This window comes from Heliangelus exortis, chromosome 23 (genome assembly GCF_036169615.1).
Source record: "Heliangelus exortis chromosome 23, bHelExo1.hap1, whole genome shotgun sequence".
Lineage (NCBI taxonomy): Eukaryota > Metazoa > Chordata > Aves > Apodiformes > Trochilidae > Heliangelus > Heliangelus exortis.
The window spans coordinates 2,799,562-2,818,701 of NC_092444.1; the positions used below are offsets into that span (position 1 = coordinate 2,799,562).

Here is a 19,140-nt window from a genome sequence, read left to right on the forward strand (position 1 = left end):
CCTGCAGCACCCAGGGGATGAGCCAAGCACCCATTTTGCACCTTTACCACCCCCCCCTAAAATTAAAGTCAGTTTTTTCCAGCTGGACAAATGAAACCCTTCAGAAGGAGAAACAAAACCCTGGTCCTGGCACATCCCCAGCTCAGCTCTGGTGTCATGTTGAATATTTTACAGCGGGGGTTTAAGGGTGGCTGGTCACATCAATGTCTCTTTGTGCTAAGAGGAGGGGAAAACAAAATCCAAACCAGCCTTAAAAGAAAAAAAACAACAACAACAAAAAAACCCAGAAAGAAACCCCAAACCACTCTGGTGGGTGTCTTGGGGTGCTTTTCCCCCCCTGCACCCATCACTGGGAAGCAGGGCCAGCCACCCTGCACACCCAGCCCGCGGGCTGAGAGCCTGGAGGTGGGATTAGGCCAGGCTTTGGTTAATCCCCTCCCAGCAACCAGACTTTATAAATCCCCTGTTGCCACCCGTCGCAGCACCCAGGGGTGCCCCAGGGCTGGCTGGCATGGCCCAGCAGCGCCGTGTCCAGCTCTCCACCCAGCGTCCCACCAGCACCGTCTGCGTGCTGGGCACTGAGCTCTCCCTGGATCTCTGTGGGTAAGGTGGAGGGGGGAGGGAAATCCCAAATCCGCTTGGTTTTTGCCTTTATCCCCTTAATCAAGCTGATAAAAATAGCTCGGGGGGGGGGAGGGGGGGAGGGAAGAGGGAGGGTGTTGGGGGTGACGCTGCTGCTTTGGGTGCTTCTCCCAGGGGATTCATCCCAGGGATGCTGTGAATGATGCTGCTGCAGCCAAGCACTGACCTCTCTGAGGGGAGTTTTGCAAAAAAAGCACCTCCAGGGAGCGTTCAGTGCTGTTGAAGGGTCGGGTTCACGTCCCAGCCATGGGGCTGCTGAGTCCTCTTGCAAAAAATGGAAATATTTCCTTGTTTCGGATGAACTTGGAGGGTGAAACCAGCGGGGCGGCACCTCCCGGTACTGAGAGGCTCAGCTGCTCCGCTGGCCCCAGCCCAAGTTCCAGTGCATTTCCACAGCAGGTTTGGCTTTTTGCCTTCTTCAAGCCCAGATCAAGTAGCAGCTTTGGTTTTGGTTTGGTCTGGTTTGGTTTTTTTTCCTTTAAAACTTCCAAACCCATCGCATCCTCTCCCGTGGGAATTTCCCCCTCTAATCCGGGGTTGGATCCGTGTTTCCCTCCTTGCGGGGCCGGATTTTTGCTCCCTGGCCCGTGGCTCATAACCTCTTGCACCAGGGATGAGCTTTGCAAGCTGGAACTTGCCAGAGCCTGGCAGATTTGCTTTGCTCTTAAGGGGTTGCAACCGGTCAAGGTTCAACTGCAGGGTAAAATGCAAAGGTTTGGGAGATCACAAGACCCACCCCAAGCAGCTGCAGGGCTTGGGGGTATTGCAGGATTTATTGCGTTTTGCAGGGTTCACTGTGTTCATTGCAGGGTGTTTTGTTTTGGTGGGGTTTTTTTTGTTGTTTTCAGGATTTGCTGTGGTTGCATTTTGGACAGGTTGTGCTCTGCAGGACTTGCTGCAGCTGCATTTTGCTGTGTTTCGCAGTCTGGGGTTTTTTTTTGCAGGATTTTTTGTGACTGCATCGTGCAGGCTTCACTGCAACTGAACACAGCAAGATTTGATGCAGGATGCAGGGTTTCTCACGATTCAGACTGCCTGATTTTGTGTCCTTTCATATTGCAGCACTTGTTGCATTTTGCATCCTCGGGTGCAACAAAACATTGCAGGATTTTGTGCCCGTCGCGGGGTTTGCTGCAATGAATATTGTGGGATTGGTGGCTGTTGCCCTTTGCATGATTTGTTGCCTCTGGCAGGATTTGCTGTAATCTCCTTTTGCAGAATTTGTTGCAATTGCCTTTTGTGGGATTTGGTCTAATCCTGTTTTGTGGGATTTGTTGCATTTTCAAAGGCCTCTGTGTGGTTGTGTTCTGCAGGACTCCTTCCAATGAGGATTTGTTGACTCTTGAAGACCTTTGCTGCAGCTGCATTTTGCATGGAGGGATGGGAGGATTTGTTGTTGCAGTCGCCCATGGGGGGACTTTTTTGCAAGAGCATTTTGCAGGATTCGTTGTGGTTTTGCACGACGTGTTGCACATTGCAGGAATCTCTGCAGCCACACGTTGGGGGATTGGTTGTGACTGCATTTTGCAGGATTCGTTGCATTTTGCAGGATTCGTTGCATTTTGTAGGATTCGTTGCATTTTGCACAACCTGCTGCAACCATACACTGCAGGATTCCTTCCCCTTGGCAAGATTTCTTGCACCTGCAGATATTTGGGCTTCACTCGAGGCTCTCACTGGCTCAATCCCCTCTCTCTTAGATCTGCACCTAAAGACGCCGTCGCCTTCCACGTCCAGGGCACTCCGGGTGTGAAGCTCTACGTGGTGCATGAGACCCAGAGCATCAAGTTGCCCTCCAGTGTGGGCCGCTGGCCCCTGGCTGCTGGCACTGAGGTGCTGCTGGCCATGGATGCCCTCAGCAAGGATGTGGGTGATGAAAAGGTGGGTGCAGGTGTTCCAGTAGGGCCCAATCCCTCTTTGGGTGGTGGCCAGCACCCACTCCTCATTGCAGGTCAGGATTTCATATTTTGGGGAGGCCGGCGGGGTGCCTGTGGGCAGAGCCATGCTGTACCTCACCTGTGTGGGTAAGTCAGTGGGTGGCACCCCCAAATCGTGGTGCTGGGGGAGGGGGGGATGCTCCTCCCCTCAGCACCAAACCCTCTGCAGAGGTCTCGCTGGACGCCGACATCAGCCGCAGCGGAGCAGTGAGCAGGACGCTGCTGGATAAGGTATTCCGGGACCAGCATGGGATGAAGAGTGGGGGGATGATGCCTGACACCCCCTGACCTATTTTATCCCCCTCTAGACAACGTGGACGTGGGGTCCTGAGGGCCACGGGGCCATCCTGCTGGTGAACTGTGACCGCGATGACCCCGATGCCGAGATGCCGGATAACCGCGACGCCGCCATCTGCTCCTACGCTGGTACCGACACATCCCCTATGAGACCTCCCTCCCCTTTTCCTTATGATTTCCCCCCCCCCATTTTCCTTTCTCAGACCCCTTTTTGCCTCCCCAGACCTGAAGGACATGTCCCAGATGGTGCTGAGGACCCGAGGGCCCCGCACTATCTTCACCGGCCACCGCCTCGTCCTCCATGTGGACTTCGGCGATGCCGATAAAGTCGGTGTTTTCTACGGTGGCAGTGAGTGCCCCACGCTGAGGTTTTGGGGTGGGGGTGGGGGCAGAGACACCCCAAATGATGGGGGGTGGAGCAAACACTTTCAGCAGGGCAAGCAGCTCTTCTGCAGCACCCAGCTCCCACCCCACCCGTGGGGGTTTATTCGATGCGCCGGATGATTTTGCTCCACAAGGTCAAATGTGTCTTCTGTTTTTGCAAGATTTTAGCCCCAAAATGGAGCTGGAAAAGGGGTGGGTTGGTTAAAGGGGTTGTGTGGTGCTCACACCTGCAGGCAGCACCACTCTGGAGGAGTACAAGCATGTCCTGGGGGGCTCAAAGCTCGCCTATGCCCTCAAACCCAGCCGGCACCAAGAGGAGAGCATCTTCTACGTGGAGGGACTCGCCTTCCCTGACGTTGGCTTCTCAGGGCTGGTGGCTTTCCATGTCACGTTGCTGGAGAGCCCTGAGAAGGTACCAAGAGTGGCAGGTGGGTTAGGGTGAGCCATCCTGGGTGGCAACAGAGCCCAGACTCTGTCCTGCCCCACCCCAGGGCTTGCTGGAGACTCCGATCTTCACCGACACCGTGGTTTTCCGCGTGGCTCCGTGGATCATGACCCCCAACACCTTGGCACCGCTGGAGGTCTTTGTCTGCAGGTGGGTTCTGGCTGGGTGGCTGCATCCTGCCCACTGCTGGATCATCCCCCACATCCCTTTTTTTCCTTCCCAGCGTGGACGATAATGAAGATTTTGTGACGGCTGTGGGTGCCTTGGCTGAGAAAGCCAAATGTCCCCTCACCGTCTGCCCCCCGCCGCAGAACCGCCAGGACCGCTGGATCCAGGTGGGTGCTGGATCCAGGGGGGTGCAGGATGATGCCCCAGCCCTGCCTCAGCAGCTCCAGGGGGGCTCCCCTCAGCTTCTCCATCCCTTCTCCAGGATGAGGTGGAATTTGGTTATGTTCAAGCCCCCCACAAGACCTTCCCCGTCGTCTTCGACTCCCCCCGGGACCGAGGGCTGAAGGATTTCCCTGTCAGGAGCATCCTGGTACCTGGTCCCTTCCCTAACAGGGTGTAAAGCTTTGCAAACCATAAAAAAAAAAAAAATAGATATACACCCATTCTTTTTCCTTGCATTTTTAGCAAGGGAAAAGCCAGGACAGAGAGTGATTTGGGAATGCTGCTTTTCGGGCACTTTTGTATCATTATTGCATTCTTTTTAACCATTACTGCATTTTTTGGGCACGTTTAAAACCTGTTGCATTTTTTAACCTTTGCCTTTTTTAATCATTACTGCATTTTTTCACCATTACTGCATCTTCTAAACCATAGTTCCTTTTTTTTTTTCCCCCTCACCATTACTACATTTATTTTAACCATTAACCCTCTTTTTTTCCCCCTCCAGGGCCCTGATTTTGGTTACGTGGCCCGGCAAGCTGCAGAGGCTGCTTCAAACCTTGATTCTTTTGGCAATTTGGAGGTGAGCCCACCTGTGACAGTGCAGGGCAAGGAGTTCCCCTTGGGACGCATCCTGATTGGCAGCAGCTTCCCCAGGTGAGGCACCAGAAAGCACAGAAAAAAAAACCAACCCAAAACCACTCCCCAAACCCCTCATTTTTATTCCCTATCAGAGGTGGGTTGCAAGCCAAGCATTCTCTTGGGACATCCCAAAATGCCAGCCCCCCCTTCCTCCTTTTTTGCCCCCATCCTCAGGTTTGGTGGCCGGAGGATGGCAAAGGCTGTGAAGGATTTTTTGGTTGCCCAACAAGTTCAGGCTCCCGTGGAGCTGTTCTCAGACTGGCTCCACGTCGGCCACGTCGATGAATTCCTCAGCTTCATCCCCGCGCCTGATCGGAAGGTGATGGGCCCTGGGGGGAGGGGGGGGAGTTAAAAAAGCAGTGGGGTGAAACCTTTTTAAATCACAGACACACACAAAAAAAAAAAAAAAAAAAAAAAAAAAAAAAAAAATCCCTTTTTTTGCCTCCCCAGGGTTTTCGGCTGCTCCTGGCCAGCCCCAGTGCCTGTTACCAGCTCCTCAAGGAGAAGCAAGAGGAAGGGTTTGGCGAGGCAGCGATGTTCCAGGGTAGGTGACAAAATGGTCAAAGGGGGAGGGGACAAAATGGGGCTCGATGGGGTCCTCTGCCCTTCTTCCTGCAAGATGGAATGGGGTTAGTGGCTGCACGGCACCCCGGATCCCAGCTAAGGGCTGGGGAGTGCTGCCAGCAGCAAGGAGGAGGGGTGAAAATAAGCAGAATTCATTAAATAGGGGTGAGTTCAGGGTTTGGGATGGAGTTGGCTGCTGGGGAACACTGGGATGAGGTGGGAGCTCCTGGCTCAGAGCCCCCAATGTGCTGGGGGGAAGAATTCCTGCCCAGATATTTGTGCTCCAGGACTGGAGGGGGTGCCCAAGCCAACGATAACGGAGATTCTGGCTAACGAAGAGCTCCGGAAATTCAATTATTATGCCCAGGTGAGGAAGGGGAGCAGGGGACTCCTGTGTCCCCCTATCCATCCCTCCATCCCATCCCTCTGTCCACCTCTTCCTGTCCCTCCATCTGTCCACTGATCCCTTTGCCCCTCTGCCCACCCATCCACCCCTACTTCTCTCCATTCCTCTTTCCATCCATCCATCCATCCATCCATCCATCCATCCCCCTCTCCATCCACTCGTCCTTCCAACTGTCCATCCATTCTTCCACCTCTCCCTTCCTCTCCACCCATCCCTCTCTCCAGGTATCCACTCCTTTGTCTATGTCTCAACTTTTGGAGGAATTCCTCCTTCTTCTCTCCATCCCGCCCTCTGGTTCCCCATCTCTCCACTCACCTGTCCATCCATCCATCCATCCATCCATTCCCTTCTCCCTCCATCCATTCCTTTCTCCATCCATCCATCCATCCATCCCTCCCTCCCTCCCTCCCTCCCTCCCACCCTGTCCCAGCTGACTCCCCTCCCCTCCCTCTCCCCAGAGCTGTATCAGCTGGAACAGGGACATCCTGAAGCGGACTCTGGGTTTGGCTGAGCCGGACATCATCGACATCCCCCAGCTCTTCCGTGGTGACGCCACCACCGGTGCTGAAGCCTTCTTCCCAGACATGGTGAGACCCTCACCCACCTCCTCCCCTCACACCCATCTTTTTTTTTTTTCCCCCCATCCCCACCCGATCCAAACACACCTTTTGGGTGCCAACCCCCGACCTTTGGTCCGGCTGCAGGTGAACATGCTGGTGCTGGGCAAGCACCTGGGGATCCCCAAGCCCTTTGGCCCCCAGGTGGGTGGGCAGTGCTGCCTGGAGGAGCGGGTGCGGGAGCTGCTGGAGCCCCTGGGCCTCACCTGCACCTTCATTGATGATTACTTCTCCTACCACCTCCTCTCCGGGGAGGTTCACTGCGGCACCAACGTCCGCCGGAAGCCCTTTGCCTTCAAGTGGTGGCACATGGTGCCCTGAAGTGGCCCCAGCAACATCCTTCCTCCTCCTCCTCCTCCTTCTCCTCAAATCAGGGCATGGTTTGGGTTGGACTCCTTCCAGATCATCTACTTCCAACCCCACCCCCTCTCCCCAACCCTCCAAGTGCCTTCAGTGGCTGCGGCCATCAAAATAAAACCAGGGCTGCAGCTTTCTCCTGGCTCCCTTCGTGCTGGGTGTGAGGTTTGAAGCTTTGTTTCAAACAGGACAATGGTTTTATCACTCTTGGTGACATTCAGTGGTGGCACGGCCCAGAGGCACGGCTATCCCAGCACCCAGTTAAAATTATAATGGTTAAACAGGGCTGAGTGGGGTTGTGCTGCATCTCTCTTGCTGCAGTGATGGATGTGCAGAAAGAGGCAGGTGCATGCTCCAAATCCATGCAGAAAACCCACGTGCATGCAGAAAAAACACACGTGCAAGTGTGCAACCCCCCCCACGAGCATGCAAAGCCCCCACGAGTGCATGCAGCAAAGCAAGCCCAGGGGCAGGGGCGTGCAGAGAAACCCAGCTGCATGCACAGCTGCATAAATGCACCTGCAGAAATGCAGATGCCTGCCCCAAAAGCAGATGTGTGCATGCAGAAACCCCCCTGTACATGCAGGAAAAAACCCAAACTCCCCATGCTTGCAGGAAAAAAAGCTCAGTGCATATGCAGAAAAGTCCACGTGCATGCAAAAAAACCCCTCGCGGGTGCACATGCAAAAAGCAAGGAGCACAGAAATGCACAACCCCTGCCATGCATGCACTGCCATGCTCCCTGCATGTCCTGCCCTGCGTTTGCACCCTCCCTGTGGGATCTGAAAGGGGAAAAGTGGAGGGAGGGATGGGGAACATTTTGGGCTGCAGGAGGGTGCCCTCTAATGGCTGAGGATTTGCTGCTGGGGAGGAAAAAGCCATCCCTGTTGAGGTGAATTTTGAAATGAAAAAGCAAGGGGAGGGACAAAGTGAGTGGAACAGGGGATACACAATGACGTTGTTTATTTAAAACATTTACTCCAAGAAATATAAAAAAAAAAACAACCCATGAAGACAAAATGACAGCACTAACCCAGGACCCTCTCAGCTAAAGGACGAGTTGCTACCAGCTCCTCCTGCTTTAGGATTATTTTGTTCCACCAAACTCCTCCTAAAAATACTTTGTGGGCAAGATGACCTAAAAGGATGCTTTTTTGGGGGGTAAAAGTGGGTTTTTGGTGATTTCTCCATCCCCTCTTTTTGTGGGGCTGCAGCATCTGCTTGTACCACAACCCCCCCAAAAAATGAATATTGCTAAAAAAAGCGGAATATTGGATTTTTCCGCCCAGCTGCTCTCCCTGTCCGGGGTTATTTTACCTGTAACACACCCCTCAAGAAAAAAATCCCCAATCCCTAAAGTGAACAAAACCAAAAATGAACACAAAACCCTCTTTTTTTGTAGTTGTTTTTCTTTAAATAAACTCCCCGGATGGGTGAGAGGGGTGAGCGGAAAGGACTATAAAAAGAAATCAACAACTTCCCCCCAAATTTTAGTTAACTCCAAATAAACCCTTCAGGTCCCCAAATAATAAAATAATAATTAAAAAAAAAATTAATAAATCACCCTTGGGTTGCGTGGAGGCAGAGCTGGGCTCTGCTCAAAAGGCACCTAATTTCTCCAGCACAGTGCACAGCGTTGTAGGAGGGACTTTGGGCTGATACCAGGTGGGATGAATTAATAATAATTAACAAAATTAATAATCCCCCTTCCCCCCAAAAAAATAGGGCTCCCCTCATCATACCTGAGATCTCCCCGAGGGGATGGGCGGGGAGGGGAACCCCAAAAATGATCTTTGGGGAGGTGGGATGCCAGCCGGATCCTGAATCCCTCCAGGAAAAGGGATGCTGGAGAGAAAATGGGGAGAAAAGCAACAGTCCCACCCCCCCCCCCAAAAAAAAAATTATAGCACTCAAAGCAGGCGAGTGCTTGGGAAAAAATGCCAAAAAATTTGAATACTGGGGGGGGAAAAAAAAACCAAACCCTAACATGTTTTGTAGCTGCTCTTCAGGTCCTGCAGCCAGGGGGTGGGGGGACTGTGGCTGAAAGGGGAAATAGTAAAAAGCAATGCAAATAAAATTAAAATAATTAAAAAATAACACACACACCCCCCAAAGAAAAAAAAAACTAAAAAGAAAGCCTGGATGTGCCAAAATGATCCTGCTACAGATGGGGACTCAAAAAGCCGGAGGGGGGAGTGAATAAAAAATCCCCCCCAAGGCTTTGGAAATAGGAGGCCAGGTAGGTAGAGCCATGGCTGGCTTGGAAAAGTGGGGGGGTTGGGAGGGGGCCCTAGGTCCCAGGGGGGTTGTGGGGGTCCCCAGGGAGGTGGGGGTGTCCCCTCAGAGGGTACGGGGGTTGTACTCGGGCAGTTTGCAGAGTTTCTCTTTCTCGGTGTCGGTCTCATCGCGGGCAATAACCAAGGAGTGGGAATAGCCCATGGCCACCTGGGAGAGGGGCAGAGGGGGAAACTGAGGCACAGGCCCCCCCTCTGGCTTTGAGCCCCCCTCCATGGGTTTAAAGGGGGGGTTTTCCACTCGCCCTCTCTCTGGGGGGGTCCCTTGCTCACCTGCTCCGTGTAGATCCCATCCAAGGTCTTCACCTCTTGGGCGGCCGTTGAAGATTTGGGTTTGTGGTCCCCGTAGCCCTGCCAAGAGAACCAGGGTGGGGAAACAAACTTCTTTAGGGGGGTAGGGAGCAGCCAGTCCCTCCTGCTAGTGGCGGGGGGGATGCTCTGGGGTGTCAAGGGGTGGGGGATCCCTGGTCAATCCCCCTTACCAGTTCTCCAAAGGTGGGTGAGGGTCCCCAGCTGATGGTGCTCTCATCCGCTGCTACAATGATGCTGCTCTTCCTGCAGGGGGTGTAAGGCAGGGTGACCCCATGATCCCCCCCTAAACACCCCTGGAGGTGGCTGCACCCCAAAAAAAGCCCAGGAAACTGGTTTTTTTTTTGGTGGGGAGGGAACCGGACTTACCCACAAGCCAGGCTGCGGATCTTCCAGCCGCAGAGATCCTGCACAGCTTTGGGGTACATGGTGGACTCCCGGGAGGTGTTAGTGGCCCCCCAAAAAAACAAGCCACCTGCAAAGCCCAAAACTGCCCATCAACCTCCACCATCCCCCCAAACACACCCCCAAAAACCCAGGAAGTTGCTCAGAAACCCCCCTGACCTGTCTCGCTGACGGCGAAGGAGCAGGTGTAGCCAGCGTAGATCTGCACCGCCCCACGCCCCGGGAAGTCGAAGAGCTTGACCAAGCGAGGCACCATCTCATCCTTCTGCTCAGCGTGGCCCAGCCGCCCATAGCCCCCAAACCCCCAGGAGAAAACACGTTTCTGGGAGTCCAGGACCAGCTGGGGAGGGAGAAAGGGCCCCGGTGCTGTCAGCAGCTGAGACCCAACCATCTCGGGGTGGGAAAAGCTGCGGCAGCCACGCGGAACGGCACCGATTGTGGTGAGTGGTGGCAGTGATAAAGGCAGCCTGAAAGTCTCTGTCCTTAAATGCACCCCGTAAATATTGATCTTAAAATCCACCCTGTGAATCTCTGTCCTTAAATGCACCCCGCAAGTATTGATCTTAAAATCCACCCTGCAAATTTCGACCCTTAAATGCACCTTACAAGCATCCGTCCTGAAATGCAGCCTGAAAATCTCCACCCTAAAACGTACCCTGCAAACTTCAATCATTAAATGCATCCTCAAAATGTCAACCCTTAAATGCACCCTGCAAATATTTATTCTCAAACGTGTGCTGTAAATCTATCCTAAAAAGCACCCTGCAAATTTTGACCCCAAAATGCACCCTGCAGATCTCCAGCAAGAATTGATCCTTAAATGCACACTAAAAATCTGTATCAATGAGTGCTGCAAATCTGTAACAAGCAATGGATGCTGCAACTTTCTAGCAATTAATGCATGCTGCAAATATTTATCCTCAAGTGCACCCTGCAAATCTTTATCAATTAATGCACAATGCAAATCTTTATAAATATGCATCAAGTAATGTATGCTGAAAAAAATTATCAATTAATGCAGGCTGCAAATCTTGATCCTGAAGTGCATGCTGAAAATCTTTATCCTTAAATGCATGATTCGTGCATGCTGCACATCTCTATCAATTAATGCATGCTGCAAATCTGTAACAATTAATGCATGCTGTAAATCACTCCTGATTACTGCACACTGCAAATCTCTATCAATTAATGTGCTGCAAATATCTCCTGATTTATGTATGCTGTACATCTCTGGCCATTAATGCATGCTGCAAATCTCTAATAATGCATCCTGCAAACCTATTAATTTTTGCATGCTGCAAATCTATTAATTAATGCATGCTTCAAATCTGTCAATTACCACATACTGCAAATCTCAGTCACTTAATGCATGCTGCAGATCCAATTAATAAATTCTGCAAATCTCTATCAATGCATGCTGCAAATATATTAATGCATCCTTCAAATATATCAACTAATGCATGCTGCAACCCTATCAATTAATGCATGCTGCAAATCCCAATTAATGCATGCTGCAAGTCTCAGTCAATTAATGCATGCTGCAAATCCCAATTAATGCATGCTGCAAATCTCAATTAACACATGCTGCAACCCTATCAATTAATATCTGTTGTAAATCTCAGGCAATTAATGCATGCTGCAAATCTCAATTAACACATGCTGCCACCCTCTCAGTTAATGCACACTGCAAGCTCTGTCTCTCAGTGCAGGCTGCACATCCCCCCACTCCCTGCAGGCTGCAGCCCGGGGGGCAGGGTGGTGGCAGGAGGAGCTGTACCGTGTGGTTGGCCCCCGCAGGCCACGTCCCGCACCACCACGTTGGGGACGGGCAGGATTTGTCCATCTTTGGTCTTCTCGATGAAGATGGCAACGCGGCGCGGGCACCAGCTCACAGTCGTACTCGATCCGCTGGGCCCGGGCGATGAACTTCCCGTCAGAGTTGTGTCCTGGGGAGCAGCACCCAGGTGAGAACAGGGGGGGCTGCACCCCCTTTTTGCCCCAAACCATCCCGATTCCCCCCCCCCAAACCCCCTCTCCTGATCTGCAGCTCCCACCCTGGTGTTTTGAGGGATGCTTGAACTGCCCAGATGGGGAGACTGAGGCAGGGGATTTCCCCCCCTGCCCCGTATTCCCGGCTCCCATAATAGATTAAAACTTGAGGAAGTCACCCCAAAACTGGACCGTACCCAGCTGCCCATACTCAGGGCACCCAAAGGGAGTAGAGGTTTCCTTTGCAATCCATGATCATGCTGAATTCGGCCCCGCAGGCCAGTTTGGTGATGGGCTGGCCGTTGTACATGATCTGAGGGGAGAAAGGTAAAAAAAAAAAAAAAAAAAAAGAGTAAAAAAAAAAGAAAAAAAAAAAGGCCAAAAATAGACAAAAAAAAGCCTCATTTCCATGGGGAACCCCTCCAAACTGCCTCAAATTTGGGGGTTCATTTTTTCAATTCGTCTTTGGGTTTCTTTGCCCGAAGCAGCAAAGGGACGCTGGGGCCATTTCTCAAGGGGGTTGGGTTTTTTTTCCCAATTTGCTGTTTTTCAGTTTGAGAATAGGGCAATACCTGTGTGGGGCTGGGCACAGCGTCTGTCTGGTTGCCCAACCCCAGCTGCCCCATTTTGTTCTCTCCGAAGGCGAACACGGAGCCACTCTCTGCAAGGCCAAGAAAAGAGAAACCATAATTAAGTGATGTTTTGGGGCAAAAGAGGCCGATTTCAGGCAATCTGCCCCAAATTTGGAAGCAGCGCTGGTTAATATTTTTCTTGGTGACGTGGGATGAAGAAGCCTGAGTGAGTTTGATGGTTCCAAGATGTTTGGTGTGGCGGGATGTCACCCAGAGGGACCAGGGGGGAATGTTTGGACCTCACGAGGTTCACCCAGGCCAAGTGCAAGGTCCAGGCCGTGCTGGAGGGATTTGTGTCATCCCCAGGGACATGGCCAGGCTGGAAAGGTGGCTCCGTGTGGAACTCAGGAGGTTCAAAGGTCCTGCCCACAGGTGGGAAAATCCCAAACACAGGTTGGGAGGAGAATGGCTGCGGAACGGCCCTGAGGAGAAGGAGCTGGGGGTGCTGGGTGAGGAGCTGGGCTCTGAGAGGCCCCCACGGGGTAAAGCTGGGACCAGTTCTGGAGTCCCCAACACCAGAGGGACACGGAGCTGTTGGAGCCAGTCCAGAGGAGGCCCTGGAGCTGCTGGGAGGGCTGGAGCAGCTCTGCTCTGGAGCCAGGCTGAGAGAGTTGGGGGTGTTGAGGCTGGAGAAGAGAAGGATCCCATGGGGAGACCTTAGAGCACCTTCCAGTGCCTGAAGGGGCTCCAGGAAAGCTGGGGAGGGACTTGGGACAAGGGCCTGGAGGGATGGGATGAAGGGGAATGGCTTGGAACTGGGAGAGAGAGGGGGAGATTGAGGTTGGATTTTAGGAAGAGATTGTTTGGGGTGAGGGTGCTGAGCCCCTGGCCCAGGTTTCCCAGAGAAGCTGTGGCTGCCCCATCCCTGGCAGTGCTGAAGGTTGGATGGGGCTTGGAGCACCCTGGGCTGGTGGGAGGTGTCCCTGACCATGGCAGGGGGGGCACTGGGGGGGCTTTAAGGTCCCTTCACACCCAACCCCAGCCCAGACCATGCCATGGCTCCAGCTCAGCCCAGGTTCTCCCCGTACCTGTCAGGGCCAACGTGTGGTTCCTCCCGCAGGCGGCTGCCACGATGGCCTCAGCCCCCAGCACCTCGATCAGCTTCGGGGCTTCCACCCTCTTGGTGTCCCCATGGCCCAGCTGCCCCTTCTCATTGCGACCTGACCAAAAATCATCATTTTTTAAAAAATTATTTTTTGTTTGGTTTGTTTGTTTGTTCTTCTTAATTTCTTTCCAGCACCCACCCAGGCAGATGCCACCTCCCCCCACCCCCCCCCGACACATCCACCGTGCACCCATGGGTGGGGGGTTCAGGGGTGGATTTTTGGGGTGCTCCAGCTCACCCCAGCTCCAGAGTTTGCCCCTCGGTGGTGATGAGGAGGCTGTGAGCAGCACAGGGTCCCGACACCACGGTCCTCACCTGGATCCCTGAGAGACACCCGTACCTGTGAGGGCCCCACAGGTTCTGGCCCAGGTTACGATACGCAACTGGGAGGGGGAAAAAAAGGAACAAAAGTGAGAATTAAAATGTTAAATATCAATTCTGTGGAAAGGGCAGGGGAAAAAAAACCAGCAAACAAACAAGCAAGAAAAAAAAAGGATGAATTTGATATAAATGCCTCGCACACCCGTGCTGCGAATATTTTGCTCTGCAGCAGACTGGATTCACCCCAAATTCTGGCCCAGTAATATTTTATATTTTATATATATTTTATATATATTTTAATAATAACTGCTCTTTTTTTTTAACCACTGCTGCTTTTTTAACCATTACAGCTTTTTTTTTTACCATTACTGCATTGTTTTCATAATTACTGCATCATTTTTAACCATTCCTGCACTTTTAAAACATTATTGCATTCTTTCTAAACATTACTGCATTCTTTTTAACCCTAATTGCATTCTTTTTAACCCTGACTGCATTCTTTTTAACCATTACTGTATTTTTTAACTATTACTGCACCTTTTTTTAACTAATACTGCATTTTACCTATTATTGCATTTCTTTTAATGACTATTGCATTTTTTAACCATTACTGCATCTTTTTTAAACCCTATTCCTTTATTTTAGACACTACTGTATTTTTAAACTATTACTGGGTTTTCTTTAACTACTGATTTTTTTTAAACCATTATTTTTCCTTTTGACCCATGACTGCTTCTTTTTTAACCAGTTTAACTATTACTGCATTTTCTCTACCTAAAATTGCATTTTCCAACCCTTTTTCCTACTGCATAGTTTTAATCATTATTGGTTTTTATATATAGTTCACATATTAAAAAAGCCCCAAATTATAAAATACTTGTGACTTATATATAGGGATTTTAATATAATATACAACTGTAACTCCACCCAAAATTAATTAATAAAATAAATTCATTAATGAACTGAATATAAATGTGTAAGCAGTCAGCAGTGCAAATATTTTGCTGTGCAGGAGATATGATGCACCTCAAGGTCTGGCCCTGATTACAATATGCACTTGTAAATCCTCCAGAAATTTATTAATAAACCCAATTCATTAAATATAAATGCATTAAAAACGAGCAGGGAAAAAAAAAAAAGTAATATAAAGCCATAAAGTGTGACCACTGCAAGTAGCTTTGCTTTGCAGGTGATCCAGTGCCTCCTGAATTCTGGTCTGGATTATAATACGCAACTGCAGCTCTGCCCAAAATTAATTAATAAAGACAATTAATGAAATATAAATACGTCAAAAATAAGCAGGGAAAAAATTAATTGAATTTATGCATCAAAATCAAGCAGCATGGCTACATTGCTTTGTAGATCTGGTGCACCCCAAGCTCTGGCCTAGATTATAATAAGTAACTGCCCCAGAGATTAATTAATAAAATAATTGGATATAAAGGCATCAAAACCAAACAAAAACATTAATGAAACATAAATGCATCAAAACTGAGCAGTGAGCTGGTTTTGCTTTGCAGAACACTGAGTTCTGGCCCAGATGATGCTATGCAACTGTAAAACAAAACCACCAAAAACTCCCCAAAGGTCAGTTATTAAAAATAATAATGAAATAGAAAAACATGAAAATTCAGCAGAAAGAATTAATAGAAAGGCATAAAAAATGAAGGAGCTCTTTTATCCTGCTTTACAGAGCCAGGCACAGCCCAAGTTATGGCCCAGATGACAAGCTGCTTTCAAACTCCTCCTGGTATTAATTAATTAAAAAAAACCCTCCAAAATTAATTAAGCAGAAAAGTCTAAAAATAAGCAGGAAAATGAACTTCAAGACATCAAACAGGAGCAGGGTGTTTGTTGGGCTTTGCAGGAGAGCTCAGCACACCTCAGGTGACAATGGGCAGGAAAACGTTTAAGGGGGAAAAAAAAACCCCAATATTTAATTTATTAAGTACTTAATGAGTATTTTTAATAAATAATTTTTTAATAAAAAGCGAATTTGATGAAAAAATGGAGTGAAAATGCCCCAAAGGAAGGCCCTCACCCTGCTGCTTAGGCACTTCTTTGCGGCCGATCAAGTCCCAGTTGGTGGCCCCGAAGATGAGGAGCTGGCCCCGGCTCTTGGAGCCCTCCAGCTTCTGCAAGGAGAGGGCAAGGGGTTGGGGACATGGGGACATCATGGGACAGTGGGGACACTGGGGACATCAGGGACATGTGGGATATTTGGGACATCTGGAGTATGGGGGAAGTAGGGGGCTTGGGGGGCATCAGGGGACATTGGGGGACATGGGGGATATTTGGGACATCAGGGACGTGAGGGATACCTCAGGACATGGGGACACAGAGAATGTAGGTGACATGGGGGACATAGGAGACATCAGGGGACATCAGGGACATGGGGGATGTAGGGGGCATGGGGGGCATAAGGGGACATCGGGGACATCAGGGATGTGAGGGGTACCTGGGACATGGGGACATAGAGAATGTAGGGGACATGGGGGATATAGGAGACATCATGGGACATCAGGGACATGGGGGACATCTGGGACATGGGGGATGTAAGAGACACGGAGGATGTAGGGGACATCAGGGACAAATTTGGGGCATAGAGAGGGTAGGGGACACGGGAGCTGTCAGGGATATTGGGGACATCTGGGACATGGGATGATGTAGAGGACATGGGGGACACAGGGAAGGTGGGGGACAGGGGAGCTGTCAGGGATATTTAGGACAGGGACACGGGGGATGCAGGGGGGACATCTGGGGCGTGAAGGATGATGGGGACATCAGGGCCATGGGGGACATCAGGGACACGGGAGGCAGCAGGGGGGACATGGGGTTTCTGTGCAGGGATGGGGGTGCAGGGGGGGGTGCCAGGGGGTGCAATGTGGGATGCAGGGTAGGGGGACATCAGGGAGGGTGCATCAGGGGTGCTGGGGGGGATGCAAGGAGGGGGTGCAACGGGGGGGTGTTCCTAGGAGTGCAATATGGGATGCAGGGGTGGGGGGGATGCCAGAGAGGGTGATGCAAGGCAGGGGGGGGTGCATTAGGGGTGCCAGGGGTGTGCAACAGGGGGGGAGGGGGGTGTCCCAAGGGGTGTGATGTGAGATGCATGGGGGGGGGGGGATGCCAGAGAGAGTGCATACAGGTAGGTGGGGGGGTTGTGTGTAATGGGGTGCTCCTTGGGGTGTGATATGGGATGCAGAGGTTTGGGGGGGGCTGCCAGACAGAGTGATGCAAGGCAGGGAGGGTGCATGGGGTGTGCTGGGGGGGGGCTCCTAGAGTTGTAATGTGCAGGGGTAGGGGGGATTTGGGATGCAGGGGTAGGGGGGATTTGGGATGCAGGGGTAGGGAGGATGCCAGGGAGGGTGACACAAGGCAGGGGGGGTGCGTTAGGAATTCCGGGGGGGATTCTGAGGGATGCAAGGCAGGGGGGGAGGGGCGTGGATGCCAGGAAGTGTGCAGGGGGTGTAGGGGTGGGTGTTGCTGGGGGTGTAGGGGTGGGTGTTGCTGGGGGTATATGGGGGTGTTGCTGGGGGTGTAGGGGGGTGTTGCTGGGAGTTTAGGGGTGGGTGTTGCTGGGGGTGTAGGGGGGTGTTGCTGGGGGTGTAGGGGTGGGTGTTGCTGGGGGTGTAGGGGGGGGTGTTGCTGTGGGGGGGGTGCTGTGGGAGGGGGGGGGCTGCCTCTCACGATGCGCTCCTTGCTGTGCTCGGGCTCGCAGATGACGGCTCCGTGTCCCCGGGCCGCTCCCCCCGCCGTCCCTCCGCCGCCCCCCCCGTCCCGCCGCCTCCTCTCCCGGGGCTCCTCCTCGCTGCTGCCGCCGCTGCTCCCCCCGCTGCGCTCCGGCCGCCCCCGCCGCCTCCCCCCGGCTGCCGACGCGGGGCCTCGACGCCTCCTGCCCGGCCCCGCCGTGGCCGCTGTCATCGTGGTCGTGGTCGTTGTCGCCGTCGCCCCGTTCCCCGGTCCCGCTTCCCAGGGCGGCCCCGCTGCTTTCCTGCGGGGCATGGCGCTGGGGACACGGGGGGGGGGACGGAAAGGGGATGGGGGTTAAGGGACAGCCCCCCCGGGGGTGGGGGACACAAAGGGTGGGAGGGTGACACACAGACAGACAGACAGACAGACACCCCCCTGACACCCCCCCCGGGGACCCAGGTGCGGCTGGGGAAAGTTGGGAGAGGAAAAAAAAAATGAGGGGGGGGATGGAAAAGGGATGTGGAAAGGGATGGTGGGAAAGGGATTAAAAAGTGGGGGGGTCGACAGAAGGGGTTGTAGTGGGGAGATTTGGAAAGGAGGTGGTGGAAAGGGGGGGCTGCGAAGGGGGGGGCTGTAAAAGGGATGCTACAGAAAAAAAAAACTTTGCAAAGGGGGGGTGTGAAAGGCAGGATTTGTGAAGTAGGTTGGGAGGGGGGGTTGGAAATGGAGGGGTTGCAATGGGACGAGATGGAAAGGGGGGGGTCAAAGGGGGGGTTGCACAGAAGGGGCAGCAATGGGGCAATTTGCAAAGGGCAGAGGGAGGTGGAAAGGGGGGGTCGTAAAAAGGGAGGGGGCTGCAAAGGGAGAGTTTGCAAAGGGGGGGGGTCAAAGACCGGGTGGCTGTGGGGCGAGTTGCAAAGGGGGGGTTGGAAATGAGGGGTCGGAGAGGGGCGATTTGCCAAGGGAAGGGGGGGGGGGGGTTGCAGAGGAGTTGCAATGGAGGCTGCAAAAGGGGGGGGGTTTGCACAAGGGGGGGGTTGCACAAGGGGGGGGTTGCAAAAGGAGTTTAACAAAGGGTGCACGGGGGGGGATGCGAAAGCGGGGTTGAAAAGGGGCGATTTGCAGAGGAGGGGTGGAAATGGGGTTACAAAGGGGATTTGCGGGGGGGGGGGTGTGCAAAGAGGGGGCTTGTAAAGGGGGGGTTGCAATTGGGGGGTTGCGGAAGGGGACGGCACCAGCCGGGGGGGGGGCGGGGATGTTGCGCGGCAAGCGAGAGGCCCGGAGACAAAAAGGCCCCCCCCCAAGCCCCCCCCCCCCCCCAAAGAAGTGGCGGGAGCTGCACGGGTCGGTGGGGGATCCCCCCCCCCCCCCGGGTCCCCCCTCCTCCCTCCGGCCTTTTTGCTCATATATTTGGAGGGGGGCCTGGGGGGGGGGCTGCTATTTTTGAGTGCAAAAAAATTCCCCCAGCGTCCTGAGGCCGCCCCCCCCCGTTCTCCATCCCTCTCTCTCTATTTGCCCCCCCTTTATTATTATTTTTTTAATTCCCCTTTATTTTGCCGGGAACAATGGAATCTCTGTCTGGCCCCGTTAAACCACGTGGATCCGCCTTTTTTTTTTTTTTTTTTTTTTTTTTCTTTTTCCCCTCTTTTTTTTCCGCCTTTTTAAGCCCCCCCCATCCCTTTTTCCCTCCTCCCCACCCCCCCGGCCTCCCCAATCC

At 52.5% G+C, this 19,140-nt stretch overlaps 2 protein-coding genes across 3 annotated transcripts; one reads left to right on the forward strand and one right to left on the reverse strand.

Moving 5' to 3' along the window:
- Positions 1 to 442: 442 nt before the first annotated feature.
- On the forward strand, positions 443 to 6,828 carry LOC139806843 (protein-arginine deiminase type-3-like). 2 transcript variants are annotated; one of them, XM_071767012.1, is made up of 16 exons: positions 443 to 603; positions 2,343 to 2,523; positions 2,594 to 2,666; positions 2,749 to 2,810; positions 2,888 to 3,005; positions 3,100 to 3,225; positions 3,494 to 3,672; positions 3,752 to 3,855; positions 3,929 to 4,040; positions 4,136 to 4,243; positions 4,601 to 4,749; positions 4,909 to 5,053; positions 5,185 to 5,278; positions 5,571 to 5,665; positions 6,163 to 6,291; positions 6,409 to 6,828. In XM_071767012.1, the coding sequence occupies exons 1-16, from the start codon at positions 512 to 514 to the stop codon at positions 6,640 to 6,642; spliced, it is 2,001 nt and encodes a 666-aa protein (XP_071623113.1). In that variant the 5' UTR covers positions 443 to 511; the 3' UTR covers positions 6,643 to 6,828. The 2 variants fall into 2 exon arrangements, with proteins under 2 accessions (XP_071623113.1, XP_071623115.1); XM_071767014.1 differs by having other exon boundaries at positions 444 to 603; positions 5,586 to 5,665.
- Positions 6,829 to 8,912: 2,084 nt separating this feature from the next.
- On the reverse strand, positions 8,913 to 17,809 carry RCC2 (regulator of chromosome condensation 2). The gene is given in 16 exon segments (XM_071766841.1): positions 8,913 to 9,123; positions 9,246 to 9,323; positions 9,455 to 9,527; positions 9,651 to 9,756; positions 9,846 to 10,026; positions 11,464 to 11,478; positions 11,480 to 11,566; positions 11,568 to 11,632; positions 11,873 to 11,900; positions 11,902 to 11,988; positions 12,248 to 12,336; positions 13,336 to 13,467; positions 13,651 to 13,669; positions 13,671 to 13,795; positions 15,775 to 15,868; positions 17,421 to 17,809. Coding segments are annotated over 16 exon segments (1,599 nt in total). The 5' UTR covers positions 17,736 to 17,809; the 3' UTR covers positions 8,913 to 9,018.
- Positions 17,810 to 19,140: the final 1,331 nt, after the last annotated feature.

Coding starts and splice junctions, on each gene's coding strand:
- LOC139806843 (XM_071767012.1), top strand. CDS start 512: ATGGCCCAGCAGCGCCGTGTCCAGCTCTCCACCCAGCGTCCCACCAGC. Junction 3,856..3,928: donor CTGGAGGTCTTTGTCTGCAG/GTGGGTTCTGGC, acceptor TTTCCTTCCCAG/CGTGGACGATAATGAAGATT. Junction 5,279..5,570: donor CGAGGCAGCGATGTTCCAGG/GTAGGTGACAAA, acceptor ATTCCTGCCCAG/ATATTTGTGCTCCAGGACTG.